Source organism: Rana temporaria, chromosome 3, assembly GCF_905171775.1.
Source record: "Rana temporaria chromosome 3, aRanTem1.1, whole genome shotgun sequence".
Lineage (NCBI taxonomy): Eukaryota > Metazoa > Chordata > Amphibia > Anura > Ranidae > Rana > Rana temporaria.
Window position 1 is genome coordinate 78,116,158 of NC_053491.1, and position 26,209 is coordinate 78,142,366.

The 26,209-nt window shown below is 43.2% G+C and overlaps 1 protein-coding gene across 1 annotated transcript in view; it reads right to left on the reverse strand.

Annotated features, from left to right (window-relative positions):
• The window catches only part of LRRC49 (leucine rich repeat containing 49), a 155,026-nt gene that overhangs the window by 72,524 nt on the left and 56,293 nt on the right, over nucleotides 1-26,209 (reverse strand). The window contains exon 10 of the mRNA XM_040342789.1: nucleotides 6,958-7,105. Coding sequence (XP_040198723.1) covers nucleotides 6,958-7,105 — 148 coding nt within the window. The remainder of the gene's footprint in view (nucleotides 1-6,957; nucleotides 7,106-26,209) is intronic.

Genomic DNA, 26,209 nt, shown 5'->3' on the forward strand with positions numbered 1-26,209 from the left:
TAGTGAGTGTACAACTTGTATAACAGTGTAAATTTGCTGTCCCCTCAAAATAACTCAACACACAGACATTAATGTCTAAACCACTGGAAACAAAAGTGAGTACACCCCAAGTGAAAATGTCCAAATTGGGCCCAATTAGTCATTTTCCCTCTCCGGTGTCCTGTGACTCGTTAGTGTTACAAGGTTTCAGGTGTGAATGGGGAGCAGTCGTGTTAAATTTGGTGTTATCACTCTCACTCTCTCATACTGGTCACTGGAAGTTCAGCACGGCACCTCATGGCAAAGAACTCTCTGAGGATCTGAAAAAAAGTCATATCCAGAGGTTGTCTTTGGGAAATAGACATATGAGTGCTGCATGCATTGCTGCAGAGATTGATGGGGTGGGGGCAGGCCCGTTGGAACTAGACAGGCAATGCAAGCAACTGCTGGGGGCCCCGAGCTGGCCAGGGGCCCCCAAGCAGGAGCCCGTTCGTTCCACTGCAGGGATGGGGGCTTTCGTTTGCTGAGGGGAGAGAAGCAGGGGCGAACTGGGCTGTGTGGCTGCCGGATATTTAATCCCAGCGATTTACAGCCGCAGCGATGTCTGTTGCTTTAACTTCTTTTTTTTTTTTTCAGCAGTGACCAATTCTTCCCCTCTGGTTGGTTGAGCAGATCAGTGTCTCAAAGCTCCTCCCCTCCTCAGTCCATCTGTAAACACACACACAAGGAGGAAGAGGAGGAGGGGGAGAAGGGACGTTCTGATCAGGTCTGCACTAAAGTTTGTATTATGTTCTGTAGATGGAGGAGGGAGGGGGAGAGTGTCTGTCTGGAAAGGAGGACAAGTTAGATCTCATGTGAGTGATCGAGGGGTTAGGAGGATATGTGCTGGCAGGGCAAAGCCAATGCTAGAACTTCAGTGTGGATTAGATTTGAAATTTGGCAACCCCTCTCTTCCTTCCAAAAACACCCCTCCAGCACATATCCTACCCCCTACCTATCCCTCTTGCACTGGTTCCTTTCTCTCACAAAGCCCCCCCAGCACATATCTGACCCCCCAAGCACATGTGGGCACAGAGGTTGTATATGATGGGGCACGGTGGCTGCATATGATGGGGCACGGTGGCTGCATATGATGGGGCACGGTGGCTGCATATGATGGGGCACGGTGGCTGCATATGATGGGGCACGGTGGCTGCATATGATGTGGCACGGTGGCTGCATATGATGGGGCACGGTGGCTGCAATTGATGGGGCACGGTGGCTGCATATGATGGGGCACGGTGGCTGCATATGATGGGGCACGGTGGCTGCATATGATGGGGCACGGTGGCTGCATTTGACGGGGCACGGTGGCTGCATTTGACGGGGCACGGTGGCTGCATTTGACGGGGCACGGTGGCTGCATTTGACGGGGCACGGTGGCTGCATTTGACGGGGCACAGTGGCTGCATTTGATGTTTCTTTTTTTTAGAATCAGTTTGCGCCCCCCCAAACAAATTTGAGCACCGACCGCCTCTGCCCCCAGCACATATCTATCTCTCCCCTCTCTAGTATTAGCCCTCTCCCCAGGACATATATAACCCCTGCATTCCATGCAGAATACTCGCAATTCAGCTACACGCGTTGCTGCGGCACATTATATGTAACAGCAGTATTTGCACTGTAAACATTTTTTATTTATTTAACGTGTGGGTGAACGTAAACTGTATCGCTATGCTGTGGTTCCTGACTATGCTGTGGTTCCTGTAGGCTGTGCGGGGGGGGGGGGGGCTTGGGGGCCTCCATGTCCATTTTGCTTGGGGCCCCCAAATTCCTTCAAACGGCCCTGGGTGGGGGTCAGCCTGTCAGTGCTCAAACCATACGCAGCACACTGCATCAAATTGGTCTGCATGGCTGTTGTCCCAGAAAGAAGCCTAAAGATGATGCACAAGAAAGCCCGCAAACAGTTTGCTTAAGACAAGCAGACTAAGGACATGAATTACTTGAACCATATCCTGTGGTCTGAGGAGACCGAGATAAACGTATTTGGTTCAGATGTTGCCAATCGTGTGCGGTGGAAACCAGGTGAGGAGTACAAAGACAAGTGTGTCTTCCCTACAGGCAAGCATGGTGGTGGGAGTGTCATGGTCTGGGGCTGCATGAGTGCTGCCAACACTGGGGAGCTACAGTTCATTGAGAGAACTATGAATGCCAACATGTACTGTGACATACTGAAGCAGAACATGATCCCCTCCCTACAGAGACTGGGCCGCAGGGCAGTATTCCAACATAACGACCCCAAATATACCTCCAAAATGACCACTACCTTGCTAAAGAAGCTGAGGGTAAAGGTGATGGACTGGCCAAGCATGTATCCAGACCTAAACCCTATTAAACATCTGTTTGGCATCCTCAAACAGAAGGTGGAGGAGCACAAGGTCTCTAACATCCACAAGCTCTGTGATGTCGTCATGGAGGAGTGGAAGAGGACTCCAGTGGCAACCTGTGAAGCTCTGGTGAACTCCATGCCCAAGAGGGTTAAGGCAGTGCTGGAAAATAATGGTGACCACACAAAATATTGACACTTTGGGCCCAATTTGGACATTTTCACTTAGGGATGTACTCATTTTTGTTGCCAGCAGTTTAGACATCACTGGCTGTAAGTTGAGTTATTTTGAGGGGACAGCTTGTACACTGTTAGGGCTCTTTCACACGTCCGTTCCGTTCGTCCGTTTTTTGGACGTCCGTTAACGGACCGCAATGCTTCCCTATGGGCTAGCGTCCGTTAGCGGATAAGCATCCGCTAACGTCCGTTAACATCCGTCTGCCTTCAGTTCCGTTTTTTTGGACGGAAGAAAACCCTATTTTTCTTCCGTCTAAAAAACGGAACGGACGAAAAACGGACGTTAATGGATGATCCGTTTATCATCCGTTCCGCTAACATCCGTTTTTCTATGTAAAAAGCCCCAAAAAAAAAAAAAAAAAACGGATGAAAAAACTGATGCAAAAACTGATGAAAAACTGATGAAAAACTGACGAAAAACTGATGGAAAAACGGATCAACTGATGAAAAAAAAACCTGATCTGAAAAACTGAACGGACGTGTGAAAGAGCCCTTATACTGTACAAGCTGTATTGAGTATACTTAACAGTGAAGAAATGACACTTTGCTACAATATAGTTACATGAAAAGATATAAATACAAGGGCCTGGATTCAAAGAGATCTGTGCATTATTTACGGAGGCGCAGGGCAACGATTTTGCCCTGCGCCCCCGCAAATTTGCTCTGCTGCCCTTGATTCACGGAGCAGAAGCTCCGTGAATTGCGTGGACACGCCGGCAAAATTGCCCGGCGCTAGAGCACGCAATTTAAATGATCCCGTAGGGGGCGGGAATCATTTAAATTAGGCGCGCTCCCGCGCCGAGCGTAGAGCGCATGCTCCTTCGGGAAACTTTCCCGACGTGCATTGCGGCAAATGACGTCGCAAGGACGTCATTTGCTTCCAAGTGAACGTGAATGGCGTCCAGCGCCATTCACGAATTACTTACGCAAACGACGTGAAATTCAAATTTCGCGACGCGGGAACGACGGGTATACTTTAGCATTGGCTGCCCCTACTATTAGAAGGGGCAGCCTTACGCTAAACACGCCAAACACGCCGTACGGAAACGACGTAACTTGCGTACGCAGGGCTCGCGCAACATTGTGAATCGGTGTTAGTATGCAATTTGCATACTATACACTGAGCACAATGGGAGCGCCCCCTAGCGATCATCGCAAGAATGCAGCCTAAAATATGCGTGGCCTTATGCCACGCAGATTTTAGGATGCAGTCGGCGTTACGATGTTCCTGAATCAGGAGCATTCGTAACGCCGGAGCAAGTAAGCAATTGCGCTGTGTAACCTATGGTTACACAGGCGCAATTGCTTCTTGAATCTGGGCCAATATTTACAGAAATGTGAGGGGTGTACTCACTTTTGTGAGATACTGTACATACACGTACTGTACAACTAATAAATCTCTAATTTCATGCAATGTGTCGTAGTGATCCTACAGCATAGTACACCAAAAGTCCATATTTTATAGCTAGGCACAATTTCTTATGAATTAGAATGCAATACTCTTTCACTTTTTGCCCAATATCTTATTTTTAATCTGGATCTATCAGAATCAGTTCTATTTTTTTGTACAACTCAGCATTTTCACAGTTTTACTTTAGCACTCTTCTGCCATCTAGTGCTCATCTTTCAGTCGTACATGCTAGAAAGAAAACTAGACTAGTAAAAAAAAAAAAGCAGAAAAACACTTTAATAGCCCAATTACAAAAGGCATGGCATGCCAAGAATGTCGGGGTAACGTATTATATCAGAACATACAAAATCAAAACAAGTATACATTCTGGAAGCACTGTTATTTCAACTGCATAAAGGATGTAAATATAGTAAACGTTCAACATTCTACAGACTTGCCATCAAATTCTGGCTTTTGAACAGATTACCGTATGTTTCCTGTTTAATTCATACCAGAAATTCTTACACAGAATGCATATCAATCTCCAATGAAACAGTAGGGGAAATTATTTACAGATACCAGAAGGTGGACACATGATCACAAGGGCACATATGGGAATTTACATATGACTGTGCATACAAGTGTGTACCTTCATGTGCATTGTACAATTGTTGTGATCTGTTACAATCAACCATGATCACAGTGAAGGGGCCGGGGTTGAACACTTCCACCTCCCTGCCAAGCGATAACTCTAGACTGCTGGTGATCACTGAAAGCTTACTGTGGAAGTCTAGTCAAAACCTAACTAAGCTTAAAGCGGTTGTATACCCGAAAATATATATATTTTTTTTTTGTTCACCTGAAAGGCAAAAGCCATAATGAGCTAGTATGCACCGCATACTAGCTCATTATGAAATACTTACCTTAAACGAGGTGTAGGGAACTTACCTGGTCCACGCCGAGCGAGATATCATCTTGCCTGGCGTGTCTTCCGGGTATCGCCGCTCCAGCACTGTGATTGGCTGGAGCGGCGATGTCGTCACTCCCGTGCATGCGCGCGGGAGACTTCAAACAAGGGCCGAGGATCCCCGCTGCGCAAGCGCCATTGCGGGGGGAATATCTCCTAAACTGTACAGGTTTAGGAGATATTCTTTATACCTATAGGTAAGCCTTATTATAGGCTTAACTGTAGGTAAAAGTTACAAAAACAGATATACAACCACTTTAAACCTGCTTTCACCCCCAGTAATAGTTATAACACAAGAAGAGAGAAAGGCTCACCAGGCGTGTGCATTACCATAAAAACTATTCATTGTATACAAAGAATTCCAATATACTCACAGAGGTAAGTATAATCCTGCACATCAACACTATTCAGTGTCTGATCCAATGGCAATATAAACAGAACGCCCATAATCTGGGAGTGAGGCTTACGCATTTCAAGGACAGAGCCCTCTTCATCAGAGTCATCGGTGGTAATACATGTGACTGGTGCACTTTCTATTTTCTCTTGTTATAGACATTGCCAAGGATTTCCTCTATCTGAAGAGGGCAGCGAGGTCCATTCATTACCTGTGGAATTATAGGAGGAATTGCTCCTGGGATGTTAAAAGATGAAATCTCCTGGGTTAATGTCATTCTTGTTATGGGACTGATAGAGCCCTTGGTATGTTAGCGCTGGTTGTTATCTACCTTTAGTCTGCTTTCATCCTATTTTAAGCCCTACTAACTAACATATAAAGCTGAGATGCTCATAATATCCCCCCCCCCCCCCACGTGCCTCTTCCCCTGACTTCTCTGTCAAGAGCAATGGCACAAGCATCCACCTATCCCCTCATGCCAGGGTGCTAGGTGTTGTTATGGACTTGAGACTTTCCTTTTGGCCCCACATCCAATTACTTTCCAAAGCTTGCCGTCTCAACCTCTGCAACATCTCCAAACTATGTCCCTTCCTAACCAACTAAAGCTCCTGGTTATCTCTCACTTGAATTTCTGCAACTCCCTCCTCATTGGCTTACCTTATGCTATACCCCCTTCAGTCCATCATGAATGCTGCTCAGCGTTACCGCTCTCTGCCAATCCCTCCATTGGCTACCACTCATCCAACAAATTAAACTCAAAACGCTAACAATAACTTACAAAGCCATCCACAACTAATCGCCCCCTTCATTCCTCCCAAGACCTCCTGCTCTCTAGCTCCCTTATCACCTCCTCCCATACTCACCTCCAGAACTTCTCCTGAGCCTCTCCCATCCTATGGAATCCTCTACCCCAATCTGTCAGACCAAATATATCTACTTTTAGGTGATCCCTGAAAACTGTTCTATTTAGAGAAGCCTATCCTGCCTCCACCTAACAACTGTACTTTCATTTTCTTTATCAGCTCATCCCCACAATTATTACCCTTTTTAATCTCTTGACCCTCCCTCCTAGATTGTAAGCTCTAATGTGCAGGGCCGTCTGATTCCTCCTGCATTGAATTGTATTGTGATTGTACTGTCTGCCCCAAAGTTGTAAAGTGCTGTGCAAACTGTTGGCACTATATAAATCCTGTATAATAATAATATACTCACCTATTCTCAGGGCGCTCCCATTCAGTCATCAGATCGACTCCCGGCACCTGCGTTAAAGCAGAGGAAGGACATCGGATGCCCCCTAGTAAGTCTATGGGTGATGTCATTGCCCAGGCCCTGCAGTCATTGTCGGTGCTCGCTCCTCTCCCCTGAAGCAGACTGTTAGGAAGATCACTTGACCAGACCAGATCGCCCTTAAAGTGTTACTAAACCTAGGACCCTGCATTCACTATATCTGGACTCCCACAGTACACACAACATGGATATGCAATTATTTTTATTATTAAAGTTAAGTGCTAAAGGTCCAGCTCTACAAGGTCAGAGATTTAGCCTGTGGAACAGGTAACTATTATTACCGTTTTTTTCATGCTACTCTTATTAGCAACACTATCACTTTAAGGCTCGCCCTTTACCGTGATTTTCTTCATGTCCAGCTGTCTCAGCTGCAGCATGTGCCCAAGAATGGTTTGTCTGTACCATGACTCTTGAGCTATAGGGTTTCCATCAAGTGTGACTTCTGAAAGCGATGTGGAGTCAGCAAGGCACAAGATGTCACTGATTCTGCAAAGATAAAGTACAATATAAAAGTCAGCAGAAACTGAAGGCAAAGATTAAATTTTATTTTGCATAGTGTTATCCACACAGAAGATGAATATTTTTCCTTGGGCCTGTACCCAATCAGACCAATAAACAAAAGTGCCACGTCCCGATAAACTTGAGAGTTAAAGAAAATTGTTGAATGAATGATGAACTTTATAGACACAACAATGACAACGTATTAAAATTCAATAACGTTTTATTACAACATAATATATACAATTTACCAATAGTAAAAACATTATCTATTCATAATGCAACAATGTTGCCTAGGAATATATATCACACCACCTATTAAAACAATGTTGTCTGTTATGCTACTTAGTTACAGAGAGACCAGGAATCAATTTCCTTGGTATTGTTGCATCAAATGTAACAGAGTGTAATAAAAAGGTGTTCTGTATTTTAGCTCAGCTCTATATGTTACACATACTCAACGCTTCTTCAGAAGCTTAGGCATATTGGGCCAGATTCAGGTACATCGGCGCATCTTTTAGCCGGCGTAGCGCATCTCATATGCGCTACGCCGACGTAACATTGAGAGGCAAGCCGAGTATTCACAAAGCACTTAATCCCATATTTACGCCAGCGTAACGTAAATAGGCCGGCGTAAGCTCGCCTAATTCAAAGTAGACAGGTGGAGGGCGTTTTGTAGTAAAATAAGTCGTGACCCCATGTAAATGCATGGCCGTACGAACGGCGCATGCTCAGAATCATGTCGCATATACTCCCTAAGAAACGACGGCTCAATGCGTACGACGTGAACGTAACCTACGCCCAGCCCCATTCACGTACGACTTACGCAAACAACGTAAAATCCGACGGCAGTTCCGATGTCCATACCCTACACGACTTAGACCAGCTATTTGGTGGTTTATCTTTACGCCGGACATATGCCTTACGTAAACGGCGTAGCTTACTGCGACAGGCGCAAGTACGTTTGTGAATCGGCGTATCTAGGTCATTTACATATTCAAGGCGTAAATCAACGGAAGCGCCCCTTGCGGCCAGCGTAAATATGCACACAAGATACGACGGCATAGGAGACTTACGTCGGTCGTATCTTGCCACAATTCAGGCGTATCCGATTTAGAGAATCAGCGCATAGATACGACGGCGCACATTTGGACTTACGACGGTGTATCAGTAGATACGTCAGCGTAAGTCTTTCTGAATCTGGCCCATTATTTAAAATCAATTTGATGTACAAAAAAAAAAAAGAGGGGCAGGTGTCCGGTACAAAGTGAAAAATGCAAAGATGTCTCATCAACAGAGAAGTTTAGGTTGATCTGTGTAATGTATATCGACCCAGCTTTACAATAGTAGGTAAAATTGTGTGTTGTTCACATACTGTTTGGTAATTCTGAACTTGCAAGAGATTAAAACACTTGTCATAAACTTCCAAGTACCATGGTGTATTCCCGCTATACCCGCACCACCCAGCGTTGTAAATGGTGGCTGGTGGCCCCTAGTGTTAACCCCTTTCCTGCCAGTGACATTTATACAGTGATCAGTGGCTATTTTTAGCTATGATCGCTGTATAAATGTCAATGGTCCAAAAAAAGTTTCAAAAGTGTTCAATCTGTCTGCCGCAAAGTCACAGTCCTGCAAAAAAATCACAGATCATCGCCAGTACTAGTAAAAATTAAATAAATAATAAAAATGCCATAAATATATCCCCTATTTTGTAGACTTGTAGACGCTATAACTTTTGCGCAAACCAATCAATATATGCTTATTGGGATTTTTTTACCAAAAATATGTAGAAGAATACATATTTGCCTAAGTTGATAAAGAAATTAATATTTTTTTAATTTTTTGGGGGGATATTTATTATAGCAAAAGGTAAAAAAAATGTTTTTTTTTTTTTTTTTAATTGTGGCTCTTTTTTTGTTTATAGTGCAACAAATAACATTAATCGCAGAGGTGACCAAATACCACCAAAACAAAGCTCTATTTGTGGGAAAAAACGGACGTTACATTTGTTTGGGTACAGTGTCACACGACAGCGCAATTGTCAGTTAAAGTGACGCAGTGCCTTATCATAGAAAATCTTCCGGTCTGTAAGTGGTTAAACTTATTGCCCATGGGAATATACTTTGCAGTGAGTTTGCATACAGTCTTTTTGAAGAATTCCCATTTCTGTTCAGTGTTCATCGATGCCAATATTCCCTTCTAGTCTGATGCCGCGTACACACGATCATTTTTCGGCATGAAAAAAAAACGTTGTTTTTCAGCATGTCTAAAAAACAAAAGTTTTTCCAACTTCATCATTAAAAACAACGTTGCCCACACACCATCGTTTTTAAAAAATGATGAAAAAAGCGCGGTGACGTACAACACGTACGACGGCACTCTAAAGGGGAAGTTCTATTCCAAAAGTGTATTTGTGTAAAAATATTGCGCAAAACTCAAAAAGGTGTATGAATGGGCATAAAGGCAGCCAACACAACAAGGAAAATTGCAAAAGTAAATGTGATAAAGCGAATCTACTTGAGACAGGGAAAACCCTGAGACACTGTGCACAAATGGACAGGTCAACCCCACTGAGGTGGCCCCTGTATAGTGGGAGAAGAAAACTGAGTAGGAAAAATTATTTCCTCACAATTTCTGTGGTTATAAACTACCATAAAAAGTGAAATAAGTGACTATGGTACACTGACCCAAATATATAAACTCGTGGTAATCACAGTATAAAAATAAAGCTGTGATCAATAGGTGAATCTATTCCAGCAAAATATAAGTGTCTTTCAGGTGTCCCAGAAGAGGCAGCCAAAAAACTTCTATTCGCCTTTGGGCTGCTTTAGCTGATTCCGTGTTAGTAAAAGACGATTCGCTCTTTTTTGTCTGTTACAGAGTGATGAATGTGCTTACTCCATTATGAACGATAGTTTTACCTGAACGAGCGCTCCCATCTCATAACTTGCTTCTGAGCATGCGCGGGTTTAAAACGTCGTTTTAGCCCACATACGATCATTTTTTACTACCCGAAAAACAAAATTTTTTAAAACAACGTTAAAAAATGCAGCATGTTCGAATTTTTTTTTTGGGCGTTTTTCAGAAGCCAAAAAACGATGTGAAGCACGCACACGATAATTTTAAATGACGTTTTTAAAAACGTCGTTTTTTCATAACGAAAAATCATCGTGTGTACGCGGCATAAGAGTGGGTTTACATCCACTTTAAGGGCTCGGCTCTCATTTACCTACAGAAGGCATAAGTGGCTATTTAGACACAGGCTATGATGTCCAGAGGAAAAGACTGTGGGTGTCACCTTCCTGAATGATATAAACTTAAAAAGTTCATGAGTCCATGTGGTGGAAGATGGGGAGGGAGGATTAGAGCAGAGGGAGAGAATTGAGACGGTCAGTCTACAGCTGATCAATAAGCTCTGCATAATATAAGTAAAGATACTCTCACCATTTTTCCTGCTTCCTCGTACCTCTACCATCCCTCTCGTTGGAGTTCAGCTCTGTAAGTCACCAGATAATCTCCACAAGGAATCTATTAATTCCCCGCGTCCAATGAACTTTCGGCCATCACTTCACTACTGCCTCACTATGCCCGCCTCAAACAAATTATTCCATCAGTCCTTCTGATTATAGAATCCCCTATTACCCCCAACTGTCTGAGCCTACCTGCATTACCCTTACCACCTCAACTAGATGGGCTGCCCTCCCGGCTGTTAGGGGGTAGCAGTGACATCTAGGGTTGCCACCCCCAAATCTTCACCCAACTTGGCAAATCTGTTAGGGTGTTCAAACCCAAGGCTGGCCTTCCTTTTCTGTGAGCCCCTACCACTCCCTCTAACTGCCTTAACCCATCTTTCTACCTGATAATTCTGACTTACCTCTCCACCCTCCCCATTAACCCTACTGGCCACCAGAGGACCCCTTTCAGAGTCGTCAGTTCTCCCCAGTATTGCAACTTGGTCCTTCAGACCTCTAATGTGAGCTTCCAGAACGGCAACATGCTCACATCTGTATCCATCTTGGAGCTGTTGCTCCTTTACTGTAAACATGCAGCACACTGTGCACTGTACAAAACCTTCAATCTTGCTAGCACACATTTGCAATAATTATATTACTAACAGGAAATGTCAGTTGTTACTTACAGGCTTGAAGACCTTATTATCTCCTGTTTTAAACTCTAGTTTTTAACTCACAATTTAGTCAGATTTCTATTTCAGGATAAGATTTGAACCTCTCAGGTTAAGAAAAAAGTACAAAGGGGTTAGGGGTGTACCATCATCCTAGTATCGAAGATAAAGTTGACGGATTCAGGGAATCCCCAGAAACCCTGAAAGCCGACAGACAATGAGTGGGCGGGGAGGACTATACCGGTACGGGGTAAAGTGTTTATACTCAACCAGAGTCATAACAAAAGAGTAATTTTTAACCACTTCAATACCGGGCTTTAAAACTCACCTCCTTCCCGGGCCTATTCTAGCACTTCTTTCCTACATGTACAAATCATCATTCTTTTGCTAGAAAATTACTCAGAACAACCAAACATTATATATGTTTTTTTAGCAGACACCCTAGGGAATAAAATGGCGGTCATTGCAACTTTTTATCTTGCACCGTATTTGCGCAATAATGTTTCAAACGGCTTTTTTTTTGTAAAAAAATAGTTTCATAAATTAAAAAATAACAAAACAGTAACGTTAGCCCAATTTTTTGGTAAAATATGAAAGATGAGGTTACGCCGAGTAAATAGATACCCAACATGTCATGCTTGAAAATTGCGTACACTCATGGAATGGCGCCAAACTTTGTTACTTAAAAATCTCCATAGGCGACACTTTAACATTTTTACAGGTTACCAGTTTAGAGTTACAGAGGAGGTCTAGTGCAAGAATTGTTACACACGCTCTAACACACGCGGCGACACCTCACATGTGTGGTTTGAACGACGTTTACATACGTGGGCGGTACTTACGTGTGCGTACGCTTCTGAGCGCGAGCTACTGGGGACAGGGGCGTTTTAATTTTTTTATTATTATTATTTATTTTTTACACTTTTTTTTTACATTTTTTTTTTCAATCGCTTTTATTCCTATTACAAGGAATGTAAACATCACTTGTAATAGGAAATGTGTGTGACAGGTCCTCTTTAAGGAGAGATGCGGGGTCAATAAGACCCCACATCTCTTCTCCAGGCTGGAAAGAATGAGATTGTGAAAAAAAATTCACAGATCTCATTCAAACTAGCCGCAATTGCGGTTTGTTTACTTACGGGGACCCGGGCGTGACGTCATCACATCGCGCCCGGGCCTCCGACGGTCATAGAGAGTCATCTCTATGGCAAACATCCGGCGGACAGCGATCATCGCTCCGGGCCCCCGATGGCACGGGAGAGCCCGGAGAAGCACCGGATGGCGGCGGGAGGGGGGGATGTCCCCTCCCGCCGCCTGTAAGAACGATCTAGCGGCAGAATCGCCGATATGATCGTTCTTACGGTGCGCAGGATCGTCGCCGCTAAAAAATGACATCTCAATGATGCCTCTGGGTGCAGGCATCATTGAGATATCCCCCCACAAAGCCCAGGACGTCATATGATGTCCACCAGGGATAACAGGTCCCCGTTTTGGACGTCATATGATGGCGTGCGAGTATTAAGTGGTTAAAAAGATTTATTCACAAAATATACATAAAAAATATATTTTCAAAAGAACAGACAATACATTTAAAATACAGTACATATACAGCGATTAGGTCACCAGATGTGCAATCCCTTCAGAGATGAGGAGGGGGTACGGGTGAACCAGAAGCACCATGAGACAAACAGTCTCGGGTCTCGACTAGTTTCGCGATTTATTAATCGCTTCGTCAGGAGACGGTCTATGGGCACAGCGTCCGGGTCTCCCAGCAAAGTCCTAGAGCGACCAACAATTGGGGGTTCACAGAAGGAAAATCCTAGAAGAGACCTGGTTACCCAAGAGGGCGTATCAAGGTAATAAAGTAGGGGTCCCAGGACTGGTAGTCCCATAAGATGAGAACGCACAAAGCGTTTGCTAGTGAGTGTGAGATAGTAAACAGCCACGTGAAGCTTGAGTGAAACAAAGTCGGCTTTCAGGGTTTCTGGAGATTTCCATTTCAGTGTAGGACTGAATCATAGCAACCAATAAAGCTATGCAGTCGACAGTACCTCAGCAACAGCTGACAGCACCTCAGCAACCAGTGACAGGTGGTTTTATACACAACAGCCCCACTTTAAGCACTCTGGCTTCTCACGTTATCTATGCACCGATGGTGATTCTTTTTGAATTTGTTGCAGTCATAGTGACACATTGTTAAAGTAGCACATGTAATAACTACCCGAATCTGTTGCATGTGTCAGACCTAACAGGACTATCACAAGACTTTCATTAATTAAGTACATGACTTTTCAATGGACCAATAGTGCCAGAAATTTGTAGCAAATACTTTACTAAATTAGCCCTATTGTCTATTGTGCTTTTTTTATGTATTTAGCTGCATTTATCAAGCTGCACATCGGCCACAGATTAATACAGTGTGTAGCTACAACAGAACAGTCTAGCAGACTGAATAGTTATCTTGCAGAGGACATGTTTAAACACTGTGCCTGGGAATAGCAATCCATACTTTGTGAGCATATTCCGCTGTGGATTAATACTGCTATATTAAGTAACACTGCATGAGGCATTACCTACATACAGTTTTTATATTTAGCAGCTAAAAAACATAGACTCAAGGTGGGGATTGGGAATGCTGCTATTTCAGAGTACTCTGGATGAGTAAAAATAAAATAAAAATTGCATGTCACCAATAAAGAAAAACACCCCTTTCATTAGGGTTCAGTCCACCCATATGTCCATATGGTGCATAACAGACGACTCCATACACAATTCAAACACTCCCCATTCACAAAGCAGAATGTAAAAAAAATATATAAAAATTTGCAAAAAATTAATAAAAATCTTATAAAAATCTTACTTAGTAATGTAATGTCAAGGAAGGGGCCAAGGAGGTAGGTTTACCACAATTAAAGGCTATACTAAACCTTTGCACCAAGTGACACCTGGGATTATGGGACCCCATGCCCAAACTGCCCCCAGGGCCACTAGCCCTTTTGAAAATTGTGCAGCTGTGTGGGGTTCTGCCCACATAGCCATATCATTCATTCATTCATTGAGATCTGTGAATGAATTAATTACAAGTCTCATCTGCCACCGCAGGTAGTTCTTAACCCCTTCCCATCCGGCCAATGGCTATTGATGGCCACAAGGTGGCTCTACAATGCCGGGAGGCCGTCAATATACGGCCTCTGGCCTTCCGCCGCTGGGGGGCGTGCGCATCACTCAGGTGCCAATGCGCATGCCTGGAGCCACGATGTCCACCAGGCACCCGCGATCGGCAGTCACAGAGCCAGGGACATGGATCTCTGTGTGTAAACACAGAGATCCACGTCCTGTTAGGGAGAGGAGACTGATGGTGTGTCCCTTATACATAGGGACACACTATCGGTCACCTCCCCCCACAGTAAGAATCAACTAGCAGGGAACCCAGTTAACCCCTTCCCTGCCAGTCACATTTATACAGTAATCAGTGCATATTTATAGCACTGTTCGCTGTATAAATGTGAATGGTCCCAAAAATGGTTTTCAACGAGAAACTCGGACGTCTGTATGCTAAGAAACCCGCGCTTGCTCAGATTAAAGTATGAGACGAGAGTAAAAGTAGCATTTGTAATGGAGATAACACAATTTTAAAGCTGTAACAGACTGAAAAGTGCAAATGTCTCTTACCAAACTTTTATTTAACACGCAAACACATGAAATTAGCAAAAGCAGCCCCAAGAGTTTAGCCAGTGAATCGAACTTCCCCTGCCGTTGTATGTGTTGTATGTCACCGCGTTTGAGAACAAGGAGATTTTGGCTTGACTGTGTGTACGCAAAGCAAGCTTGTCGAGTTCCTCCACAAGCCTAGCAAGGAACTCGACGAGGAACTCGATGTGTTTCGCCCGTCGAGTTTCTCGGTCGTGTGTACGAGGCCTTAGGAAGTTCACTACTATGGACCATTTCAGTATCCAAAGAAGAGAGGCAGGAGGAAAAAAAAAAGTCTCCAGTGAAGTTCGCTAAAAATGTGTTTGTTTAACCACTTAAAGGAGTTTTTCACCTTAATGCAATCTATGCATTAAGGTGGAAAAACATCTGATGCTGCCGCCCCCCCCCCCCCCAAGCCCTCGTTATACTTACTTGACCCCTCGGAAGTCCCGCGTGCGTTCCTGAGATCCTCTTCGCCGCTCAGCCTTGCCGCTGATTGGCTAGAGCGGATGGATTGAGAGCAGCGCAGCCATTGGCTGGCGCTGCTGCCAATCACATCCAGTGACGCGGCGTGCCGAGGGGCGGAGCCGAGTGATACAGTGAGCGTCTATGGCCGCTCGCTGTATCATGGGAGTGCACCCGCAATTACTTACCACCATGCAAGCTCTCTCGCATGACTGTGGTCAGTACTTGCGGGGAGGACCAGAGACAGCTGCCGAGGGACCCCAGAAGACGTGGATCGGGGCCACTCTCTGCAAAACGAACTGCACAGTGGAGGTAAGTAGGACATGTTTGTTATTTTAAAGGAAAAAAAATTACTTTACTAACCCTTTAAGCCCCGGACCATTTGAGTGGTCAAAGACCAGGCCACTTTTTGCGATTCGGCACTGCGTCGCTTTAACTGACAATTGCACGGTCGTGCGACGTGGCTCCCAAACAAAACTGACGTCCTTTTTTCCCACAAATAGAGCTTTCTTTTGGTGGTATTTGATCACCTCTGCGTTTTTTATTTGTTGCGCTATAAACAAAAATACAGCGACAATTTCGAAAAAAATTCAATATTTTTTACTTTTTGCTATAATAAATATCCCCCAAAAATATATAAAACATGTTTTTTCCCCTCAGTTTAGGCCGATACGTATTCTTCTACCTATTTTTGGTATAAAAAAAAGCGCAATAAGCGTTTATTGCTTGGTTTGTGCAAAAGTTATAGCGTTTACAAAATAGGGGATAGTTTTATGGCATTTTTTTTTTTTTTTTTTTACTAGTAATGGTGGTGATCTGTGATTTTTTTCCGCGACTGCGACATTATGGCGGACACATCGGACACTTTTGACAAATTTTTTGGACCATTGTCATTTTCACAGCGATCAGTGCTATAAAAATGCACTGTTACTGTGAAAATTACACTGGCAGTGAAGGGGTTAACCACTAGGTGGCGCTGTAGGGGTTAAGTGTGCACTAGTGAGTGTTTCTTACTGTAGGGGGGGTGGGCTCTGTGTCACATGACACTGATCTCCGCTCTGAGTACACCGAGCCAAGATCAGTGTCATTCTCACTAGGCAGAGCAAGGAGATGCTTGTTTACACAAGCATCTCCCCGCTCTATACCTCTGCGAGACGATCACGGGGATCCCCGTGGCGATCGAGTCTGCGGCCCGCCTCACAGGGAAGGGGGCAGGGTCGCGAGCGTGCCGCCGCCGGCGCGCTCGCAACCACACAGCAGGCATTTAAAGGCCAACGTACATGTACGTGATTATGCCTGTCCATGCCATTCTGCTGACGTATATATACAGTGGGCGGTCCTTAAGCGGTTAAATACATTTTGGGGTAATTTTAATTAAACTAGAGCAGACAAAAAATAAATAAAACTAGAGCAGACAACAAAACATTTTGGGCCAGATTCACGTAGCCCGGGCGCAACTTAACTTTTCCGATTTAAGTTACACCGCCGCAATTTTTCCAAGTTAGTGCCGATCCACAAAGCACTTACCTGGAAATTTGCGGCGGTGTATCCTAAATCGGTCCAGCGCAAGGCGGGCCAATTCAAATGGGGCGAGTCCCATTTAAATTAGGCGCGCTCACGCGCCAAAAGTACTGCGCATGCTCCCGACGCAAATTTCCCGACGTGCTTTGCGCGAAGTTACGATGTGCCAAGGTTTTGTGAATCGCAACGGGTAAAAAAGAGTTGCGCCGGGCAATTTTTTTTTTTTTTTACATTTGAAAGCGACGCGGGAAAGACAGGTATACTTTTACATGGTGTACTAATTTTACACTTTGTAAAAGCAGCCCTATCTTTGCGACGGCAAACTAACACTTGCGGCGACTTTCCGACGGGAAAAAGTTTCGTGGATCGCCGTAAGTGCTAATTTGCATACCCGACGCTGGTTTACGACGAGAACTCCCCCCAGCGGCTGCCGCGGTATTGCATCCTAAGATCCGACAGTGTAAAACAATTACACCTGTCGGATCTTAGGGATATCTATGCGTAACTGATTCTATGAATCAGCCGCATAGATAGAAACAGGGATATGACGGCGTATCAGCAGATACGCCTGCGTATCCCTTTTGTGAATCTGGCCCTTAGTTCCTATAAAAAAATGTTTGCCCCTTCTACATTTTCATGTTTACTTATGTTATGAGACATTTAAAAGAAAGTGGTTATTTTTTCCACAATAATTAACAAAAATACACTATTTAATGTAAAATCGAAAGCAGATCTCTTTTGTAAAGTCAAGCAGCTATAACCTTGTTCATTACCAGGGCTCTTTATATCACCTTATTAAATAAGTCTAACGCTCCTCATTTATTTCATTATACATTTGGCCCTATGTCACTGTTGGGTCTGATCACTAAAATTGAAGAAATTACAACCGTCCATCTTTAAAAGCTTCCCCAAAATGACTTTATAGTCATCAACGCAAAGGCCGTTGTTAATCTGTATGCCCACACAGTGTGATAAATGAAAGCCAACAACTAACCCAATTATGTGCCACTTTGAATTTAGTACAGATAGCTGGACTTTAAAGATTTCTGAAAGTAGTTTGTACATTAATGGCCTCAGGAGGTAGTTGATCTTTGCTACACTTCACCATTATTCTCACTGTACCAAATTAGACATTATTTCTAATTACTGATAAAAGCAAACTAAAAAAAAAAAAAAGACACGAAAAACGATACATACAAGTTGTTCAAAACAAAAAAACTAGCAAAATAGTGCCTGTTCATTGAATGTTAGGAATACAAAATGAAGAAACCTTTTTTTGTTAGCAGACAATTTGCATTTAGAGAGAAAAAACACAATAGGTTGATTTACTAAAAACTGGTACAGTTCTGCATGGTAGCCAATCGGCATCTAACTTCAGTTTGTTCAATTAACCACTTAAGGACCGGACCAAAATGCTGCTAAATGACCCAAGGTGTTTTTACAATTCGGCACTGCGTCGCTTTAACAGACAATTGCGCGGTCGTGCGACATGGCTCCCAAACAAAATTGGCGTCCTTTTTTCCCCACAAATAGAGCTTTCTTTTGGTGGCATTTGATCACCTCTGCGGTTTTTACTTTTTGCGCTATAAACAAAAATAGAGCGACAATTTTGAAAAAAATGCAATATTTTTTACTTTTTGCTATAATAAATATCCCCCAAAAACATATATAAAATTTTTTTTTCCTCAGTTTAGGCCGATACGTATTCTTCTACCTATTTTTGGTAAAAAAAAAAAAAATCACAATAAGCCTTTATCGATTGGTTTGCGCAAAATTTATAGTGTTTACAAAATAGGGGATAGTTTTATTATTATTTTTTTTTTACTACTAATGGCGGCGATCAGCGATTTTTTTTGTGACTGCGCCATTATGGCGGACACTTCGGACAATTTTGACACATTTTTGGGACCATTGTCATTTTCACAGCAAAAAATGCATTTAAATTGCATTGCTTATTGTGAAAATGACAGTTGCAGTTTGGGAGTCAACCACAGGGGGCGCTGTAGGAGTTAGGGTTCACCTAGTGTGTGTTTACAACTGTAGGGGGGTGTGGCTGTAGGTCTGACATCATCGATCGAGTCTCCCTATAAAAGGGATCACTCGATCGATGCAGCCGCCACAGTGAAGCACGGGGAAGCCGTGTTTACATACGGCTCTCCCCGTTCTTCAGCTCCGGGGAGCGATCGCGAGGGGGCGGCTAGAAACGAATAGCCACGCCCTCATCCCGGATCGCTCCTGAAGCCAATGGAACCGCCGCATGTACGGAGGGGGGTCCCGATCGGACCCCCAACCCACGTCTAGGCAGGGACGTACAGGTACGCCAATGTGCCTGTCCCTGCCATTCTTACGACGTAAATGTACATGCGGCGGTCCGGAAGTGGTTAAGCTTTGACAATAAAACCTGGAAGCTTTTTGGTTTCTATGGAGAGCTGCAACAGATTTTGCACTCTTCAGTTTTAGTAAATCAACCCCAAAGTTTTATCTAGGGTTGTCCAGATACCGATACTAGTATCGGTATCGGGACCGATACCGAGTATTTGCAGGAGTACTTGTACTCGCGCAAATGCTCCCGATGCCTAAATAGAATACTTTTTTTGTATTTATCAACATGTTCTATGAAAATTCTTTGAGTTTTTTACTACTGCGTGACAAGCAAATAAAACATTTTTATTCATTTTTACTCATTTTTATTCTTTTATAATGTCTTGAGTTAGAGTTCTTCATAATTCTAAAGAAAATATCCTTAGTCTGTATTGTGGTTTGAAAACGGTTACATGACATTTAAAAAAAGTATCGGTATTCGGTATCGGCGACTACTTGAAAAAAAGTATCGGTACTTGTACTCGGTCCTAAAAAAGTGGTATCGGGACAACCCTAGTTTTATCCAATCTCTCCAGGCCCTTTTACACCTATGCAATAAATCCCTTTGCATGCATTGATGTGTTTAATGGGCCATTCACACCAGGTTCGGTGGGACTGCGCTAAGCAACTATTTCCAGCGCAGTCCCACAGCAAGGTAGGGCAAGATGCCTGGTCTCCTACAAGGCCAGTTGACGGCACCCAATTGGAGTGGTGTGTGCTGAAAAAAACGAGAGCATGCACTTTTTTGCAGGGCTGCACAGGGCTGACAATAGAACTTAATAAAATGTCACAAAAAAAAAAAAAAGTAAAAATGTAAAACCATCAACATCACTGCCATCCTAACACACACATCAGAGGATGCATTCTAGTGCCGCCCCTCATGCGAAATGGGGCCATAAGCTAAAAGCAAAACTTTTTTACCATTATTATTTTTGGATAGAGATAAGAGGGATTAGAACATCTGCTGGGTTTTTACTGCTGTTTGTGTCCCAGTTAGAGAGATTCACCTTCTCCATTTGTCGTGGCGACCCTAAGGGCCCTTTCACACGGGCGGATCAGTAATGATCCGCTCCATGTGTCCACAAAAGCTCAGCGGGGATCCTCCGTAAAATCCCTGCTGAACTGGCAGCTGACAGGGCTGTCCCCGCACACTGTGCAGGGACCGCCCTGTCTTTCCTCCGCTCTCCCCTATGGGGGATCGGACGAACACGGACCGCATGTCCGTGTTCATCCGATCCGGCAGACGGAAGAAAAATAGGATTTTCTTCCGTCCGCAAATGCGGATCTTTGCGGAGGCGGGCAATTACGGGTGTCAGCGGATGGTCATCCGCTGACACCTGTAATCACATAGGGACCCATGTATGTCCCATTTTCATCCGCAACAGACGGATGAAAATGTGGACATACGGTCCGTACATGTAAAAGGGCCCTTAGGTCCCTTTCAAATTTGTGTGAATTTTCCTGCAACTTTGATTATCAGAGTCGCTTGACAAGTCATACCCCATGATAAGCATTCATATATGTGCAACTTCAAGTCGCACTGACTTCAAAGTACTCCCTGTACTACTTTGGTCCGACTTTGATGCGAGTTGAGGTCCATAGACCGCAAGTTTACACAGGCATTCCCTGAAATTGCTGCAAAATCGTGGGAAAGTTGCAGCCACAAAATCGCAACAAAATCACACAACTTTTAAGTTGCGGCAGTGTGGAAGGGGCAATATGAACAAGAGTGATCGAAAATCCCAAGTGGTCACCAAAACAGGAATAGAAGGGAAATCTTCCAATGGGCACACTAGGTGCAACCAGGAAAGGACCAATTTTGAAGCAGTTGCCTGGCACTTCCTGTTTTTTTCTATTGGACAGGAAGCAAAAGGGGAATAAGACAGATTGCAAAAAAAAAAACTGACAGGGGTTATAACAATCCATTACTCTTGTAATTTAAGAATCATTGAGTATAAAGTTAAATTAACATTCAGTTAAAATTGGCTAAATACATCATTCCAGGTGCACCAATACAATAGATGTGCAAAGTCTTGTGGTTTGGTTTTTAAAAAAGGAGCCAAATCCTGCGTCTGTCTGCAGATGTTCCACAAACTTTCCTGCTGATTCACATCTATAGCTCCGTAATCTGCAATCTTATGCTCTCTGCTGATTGGAAAGTTCTAGCTCTGACTCCGCAGGCAGTGAATTGGACTTCTGTAGAGAGAATACTGCTTATACACATACAGCAAGGGTCCTTCTCTGGAGCATGCTCACAATTGACTGGCTTTTCTTCATCGGATGTGGCTTCTTTGTAAAGAAAACAAACTAAATGGGTACACATGACCCGAATATCTGCTGAACTGGTCGACATTCGGAGTTTGTGTTCAGCTGACTGTCCAAAAGAAGCCGATCCAATGAACGGCTTTTATGGAAGGGACATGCTGGAAAACCAGAATCCAATCAGCACTGGTAGCCAATGGCTGTGAACACTGATCAGCGTGTTCAGGCGGGGGAGGGGTGGCAGGGCAGCCCCCCTGTCAGAATACAATAGCTCAGCGCATAGTTAGTACTGCGACCTCTGTTTTTTTTTGGGTTCAAACCGCTGGGTACAGTGTTGCATGACCGCGCAATTGTCATTCACAGTGCAACAGTGCTGAAAACTAAAAATTGGTCTGGGCAGGAAGGGAGTGAAAATGCCCTGTAGTGAAGTGGTTAAATCCCTTTTCTTCTCCATTCTGATGCTCAGTTTGAACTTCAGCAAGTCATCTTCACCACATCTAGATGTCTGAATGCATTGAGTTGCTGTCATGCGATAGGCTAATTAGCAATTTGTGTTAACAAACAATCGAACAGGTGTACCGAACAAAGTGGTCGGTGAGTGTATTTAGCTCATTTAAACTGAGAGTTTAGTTGGGCACAATAACATTTTAATTTTACTAGTAGAATATGACCTGCCTAGAGAAGGAAAAGACGTTTCCCAGTTGGCCAGATTCAACATGTATAACAAAATATGTGAACAAAGAATCCATGTTGGTAAAAAAAAAAAATAAAAAAAAAAGGACCTGTGAGCTAAAAATATGGGAGCTGCCACTAACAACTTATTGTAAAAAGGTGCAGCCTCCAGAGCTATCATGTTCATCCTTTCTTTACCACCTAATAAGCCACTGATCAGAAAGAAGTATGCAGGACTTCAAAATTCACCAGTCAGCCAGTCAAGTCTGGTCGGTTGCTGACTTAGTAAAGCAAGCCCTGGAGCCTGTACTCAAACAAGTCAGTAATTGATCTGATATCTTTCTAGTCTCGTACATACCTCCCAACTTTCTGAGATGGAAATGAGGGACACCTATCAGCAAAAGTATGTAGATATAGGACACACCCCATGCCACGCCCCCTTAACGGAGAATTGTACAAAAAAATAAGATTGTTAAACCCACAAGTGCTTTTTTTACTGCTACTATTTCTTTATATTGGCTTTTGGAATTTACAAATGCAGCAATTTAGAAATCGGATGAAAGGTTTAGCACTGGGAAACACTTTTTGATAGATAAAAAGTGCATTTTATATACATCTGTATAGATCAGACCAAAATGAGGGACAAATGAGGAAAATGAGGGACAGAGGGACATTGCTCCAAATCAGGGACAGTCCCTCGAAATCAGGGACAGTTGGGAGGTATGGTCTCGTAGGCTTGCTTTACCACAGTTTACTGAAGGTGTTTTATATTAATCCTTCCCTATGAAAGGTATGGGGCTCACAAAAACAGCAAAGGCCCTTGAATGGCACCTTAACCTCCCTGGCGGTAATCCCGAGTCTGGCTTGGGGTGGAAATCCAGTACCATTAACGGTATCCCCGAGCCAGACTCGGGATCGCATCGCAGGATACAGGCGGAGTTTACTTACCTTGCCCCCTGGATCCTGCGATGTCTCCCCGAGTGCCGCCGAGCTCAGTTCCCTGCGACGTTGCGACGCACTGGGGCGGAGATCGGTGCCAAATTCAAAAAAATAAAAACACAATACACATACAGTATACTGTAATCTTACAGATTACAGTACTGTATAAAATAAATACACACCCCCTTTGTCCCTAGTGGTCTGCCCAGTGTCCTGCATGCACTTTTATATAATAAAGACTGTTCTTTCTGCCTGTAAACTGTAGATTGTCCATAGCAACCAAAAAGTGTCCCTTTATGTCAAAATATAGACCAGACCATATAGAAAACAGCGATAATAAATTAGAATCACTTGCAGAATTGAGCGATAGTGATTTGTGGGGAAATCCATCTTCAGACACTGAAAGTAATGACAGCGACAATTCTACAACTGAGCAAATTTCAGGGTTTTTGATTTGATTACATTATTGATACATTTGTATTATTATTATCTGTAGTTATTTATTATATTATAGGTTATGATTATTTCTTTCAAACTTTATCATACCTGGGATGTCTACTAGACTCTTGTTTGGACAGATTTAAGAAAAAGTTTTTGTCGACGTGATTCTTGTCAAGCATGCCTTGCATACACACGATCGTGAAAAAAAATGCTCTAGCAAAGTGCGGTGACGTACAACACGTACAACGGCACTATAAAGGGGAAGTTCCATTCAGATGACGCCACCCCTTTGGGCTTCTTTTATTGATTTCGTGTTGGTAAAAGTTTGGTGAGAGACGATTCGTGCTTTTCAGTCATGAAAAACGGTCGTGTGTACGCGGCATAAGAATTAGAGGCCTACAATATAAAACACCAAATTTCCATGCAAAATAATTGAACCGCTTTCAGCACCTAAAATCTGACATAATCATACAGCCAGGGAGGTTAAATAACCAGGCAATAAATCATAATGTGTATCCAAAACTGTTTGGGGGGGGGGGGTAATGGTCCCCCTAATTGTTTTTGTTTTTTTAACCAAGAATTAGCTTGGGCCTCAGCCATTTGGCCTTACTGGGGGCGGGGGGTACTGACTAGTTCTCAACAGAGTGCTGAAAGGCAGATCCAACTGTCAATCAAGAAGATGACTGGAAAGATGACTGGATCCCAACCATACTGTTGGGATCTTTCCCAAACTTGACGTGGCTCTGTCCTGTCAGCTAACCCTGGGTCACAGGAGAACAAAATTTACTTCTGTGATCCAAGAGAGAGATATGGCCAAAAAAACTTTGTCCATACTTCTCTTTTCAACTCCAAGCTTTCTGCAGTATTCGATTTTGAACATGGTACAATACACCACTGTTATTTTGACCCACAAATGAGCTAAACTCCATTACATAAAATCCTAAGGAAATAATGTGTAAATAGTACAGTGATAAAATTAAGACTTATAAACAAGCAGTTCTGCATTAGCAACAAGAGAAAAAAACACAAGGCATGCTTCTCATCTACCATGTAATGCAATTGTACAGCAGACAAAGACCAGCAAGTGGTAATTTGGCAGGTGGCTGATAGGAAGGAAAGTGGTTGGCTGCTGCAGGATTATGTCACTGTCATAACTGGGGAGAGCTTGTATGCATCATCTGCAAGAACAGGGCAGGGCAGACACTTTCATACATAGTATAAAGTATTATCAACCCCTCCATGAATGATACAAATAATTAAAAAAAACACCTTATATATCATGCCATGAAAAGGAACTGTGAATTATATCTAGGAGAAGGAAGGAAGGAAGGAAGGAAGGAAGGAAGGAAGGAAGAGGAAAAAGGGAGGAAGAAGGAAGGAGGAAAAAGGAAGAAAGAAAGAAAAAGGAGGAGGAGGAGGAGGAGAAGAGAACAAAAAAGGAAAAAAAAGAAAGAGGATAGAAGAGAAAAAGGAGAGGGGGGAAGGAAGGAAGGAAGGAAGGAAGGAAGGAAGGAAGGAAGGAAGGAAGGAAGGAAGGAAGGAAGGAAGGAAGGAAGGAAGGAAGGAAGGAAGAGGAAAAAAGGGAATGGGAGAGGAAGAAAAAAAAGTAAAGGAGGAGAGGGGAAAAAAAGGAAAGATAAAAAGGAGGGTAGAGGGAAAAAAAGGATGGGGAGAGATAAAAAAAAGGAGAGAAAAAAAAGAAGAAGAGAGGAAAAAGGAAAGAAGGAAGGAAGGAAGGAAGGAAGGAAGGAAGAGGAAAGGGAGAGGAAAAAGGCAAGGGAGAGGAAAAAGGAAAGGGAGAGGAAAAAGAAAAGGGAGAGGAAAAAGAAAAGGGAGAGGAAAAAGAAAAGGGAGAGGAAAAAGGAAGGGAAAAGGAAAAAGAAAGGAAAAAGAAGGGGAGAAGAAAAAAGGTGAGGAAAAAGAGAGAGAGAGAGAGAGAGAGTAAAGAGGAGAGGAGAGGACAGAAAAAAAAAGAAGAGAAAAAAAGAAGGGTGTGGATAAAAAGAAAAAAATTAGGGCAAAGGGAAAAAAGGAGAGGAAAAAGGAGAGGAGAGGAGTGGGAAAAAGCAGAGGATAAAAAGAGGAGAGGGAAAAGTAGGAGGAGAGCAAGGGACAGGGGAGGAAAAGAAAAAGGAAGAGGAAAGGAGGAGACTGGGAAAAAAGGGTAAGGAAAGGAAAAAAAGAGATCAACGAGACTCATTTATAATAACAGATTTTATAATACCACATATTGCACCAAAACTATTATTTAAGCAGAGAAATTACTTTATTAGCTACAGTCAGTAACTTTTCATTTCATTTTTCAAATTTTGGATTTATGGGTTCAGTTCAAGAAGTTTTACACAAGAATAATGATTTTTATTTTCAACCACCTGACTGTAATTTTTTTTAATCCCATTGGGCTCAGCTGAAATTAACCATCACTTTAAAAAAAAAAGGATTCTTTTCCAGGTTTTTTAGCTTTGTGAATTGCGCCTATATTATCTACATTAATGAAAAGAACACATTGCAAAGCTCAGTCTGTATAATTTACAAGCATGCCCTTTTCCAAATGTGCAGTGCAATGTGCCTGATGCAGCCCAGCTGCTTAAGTGACTTGCAGAGATCTCTCCAGGGCC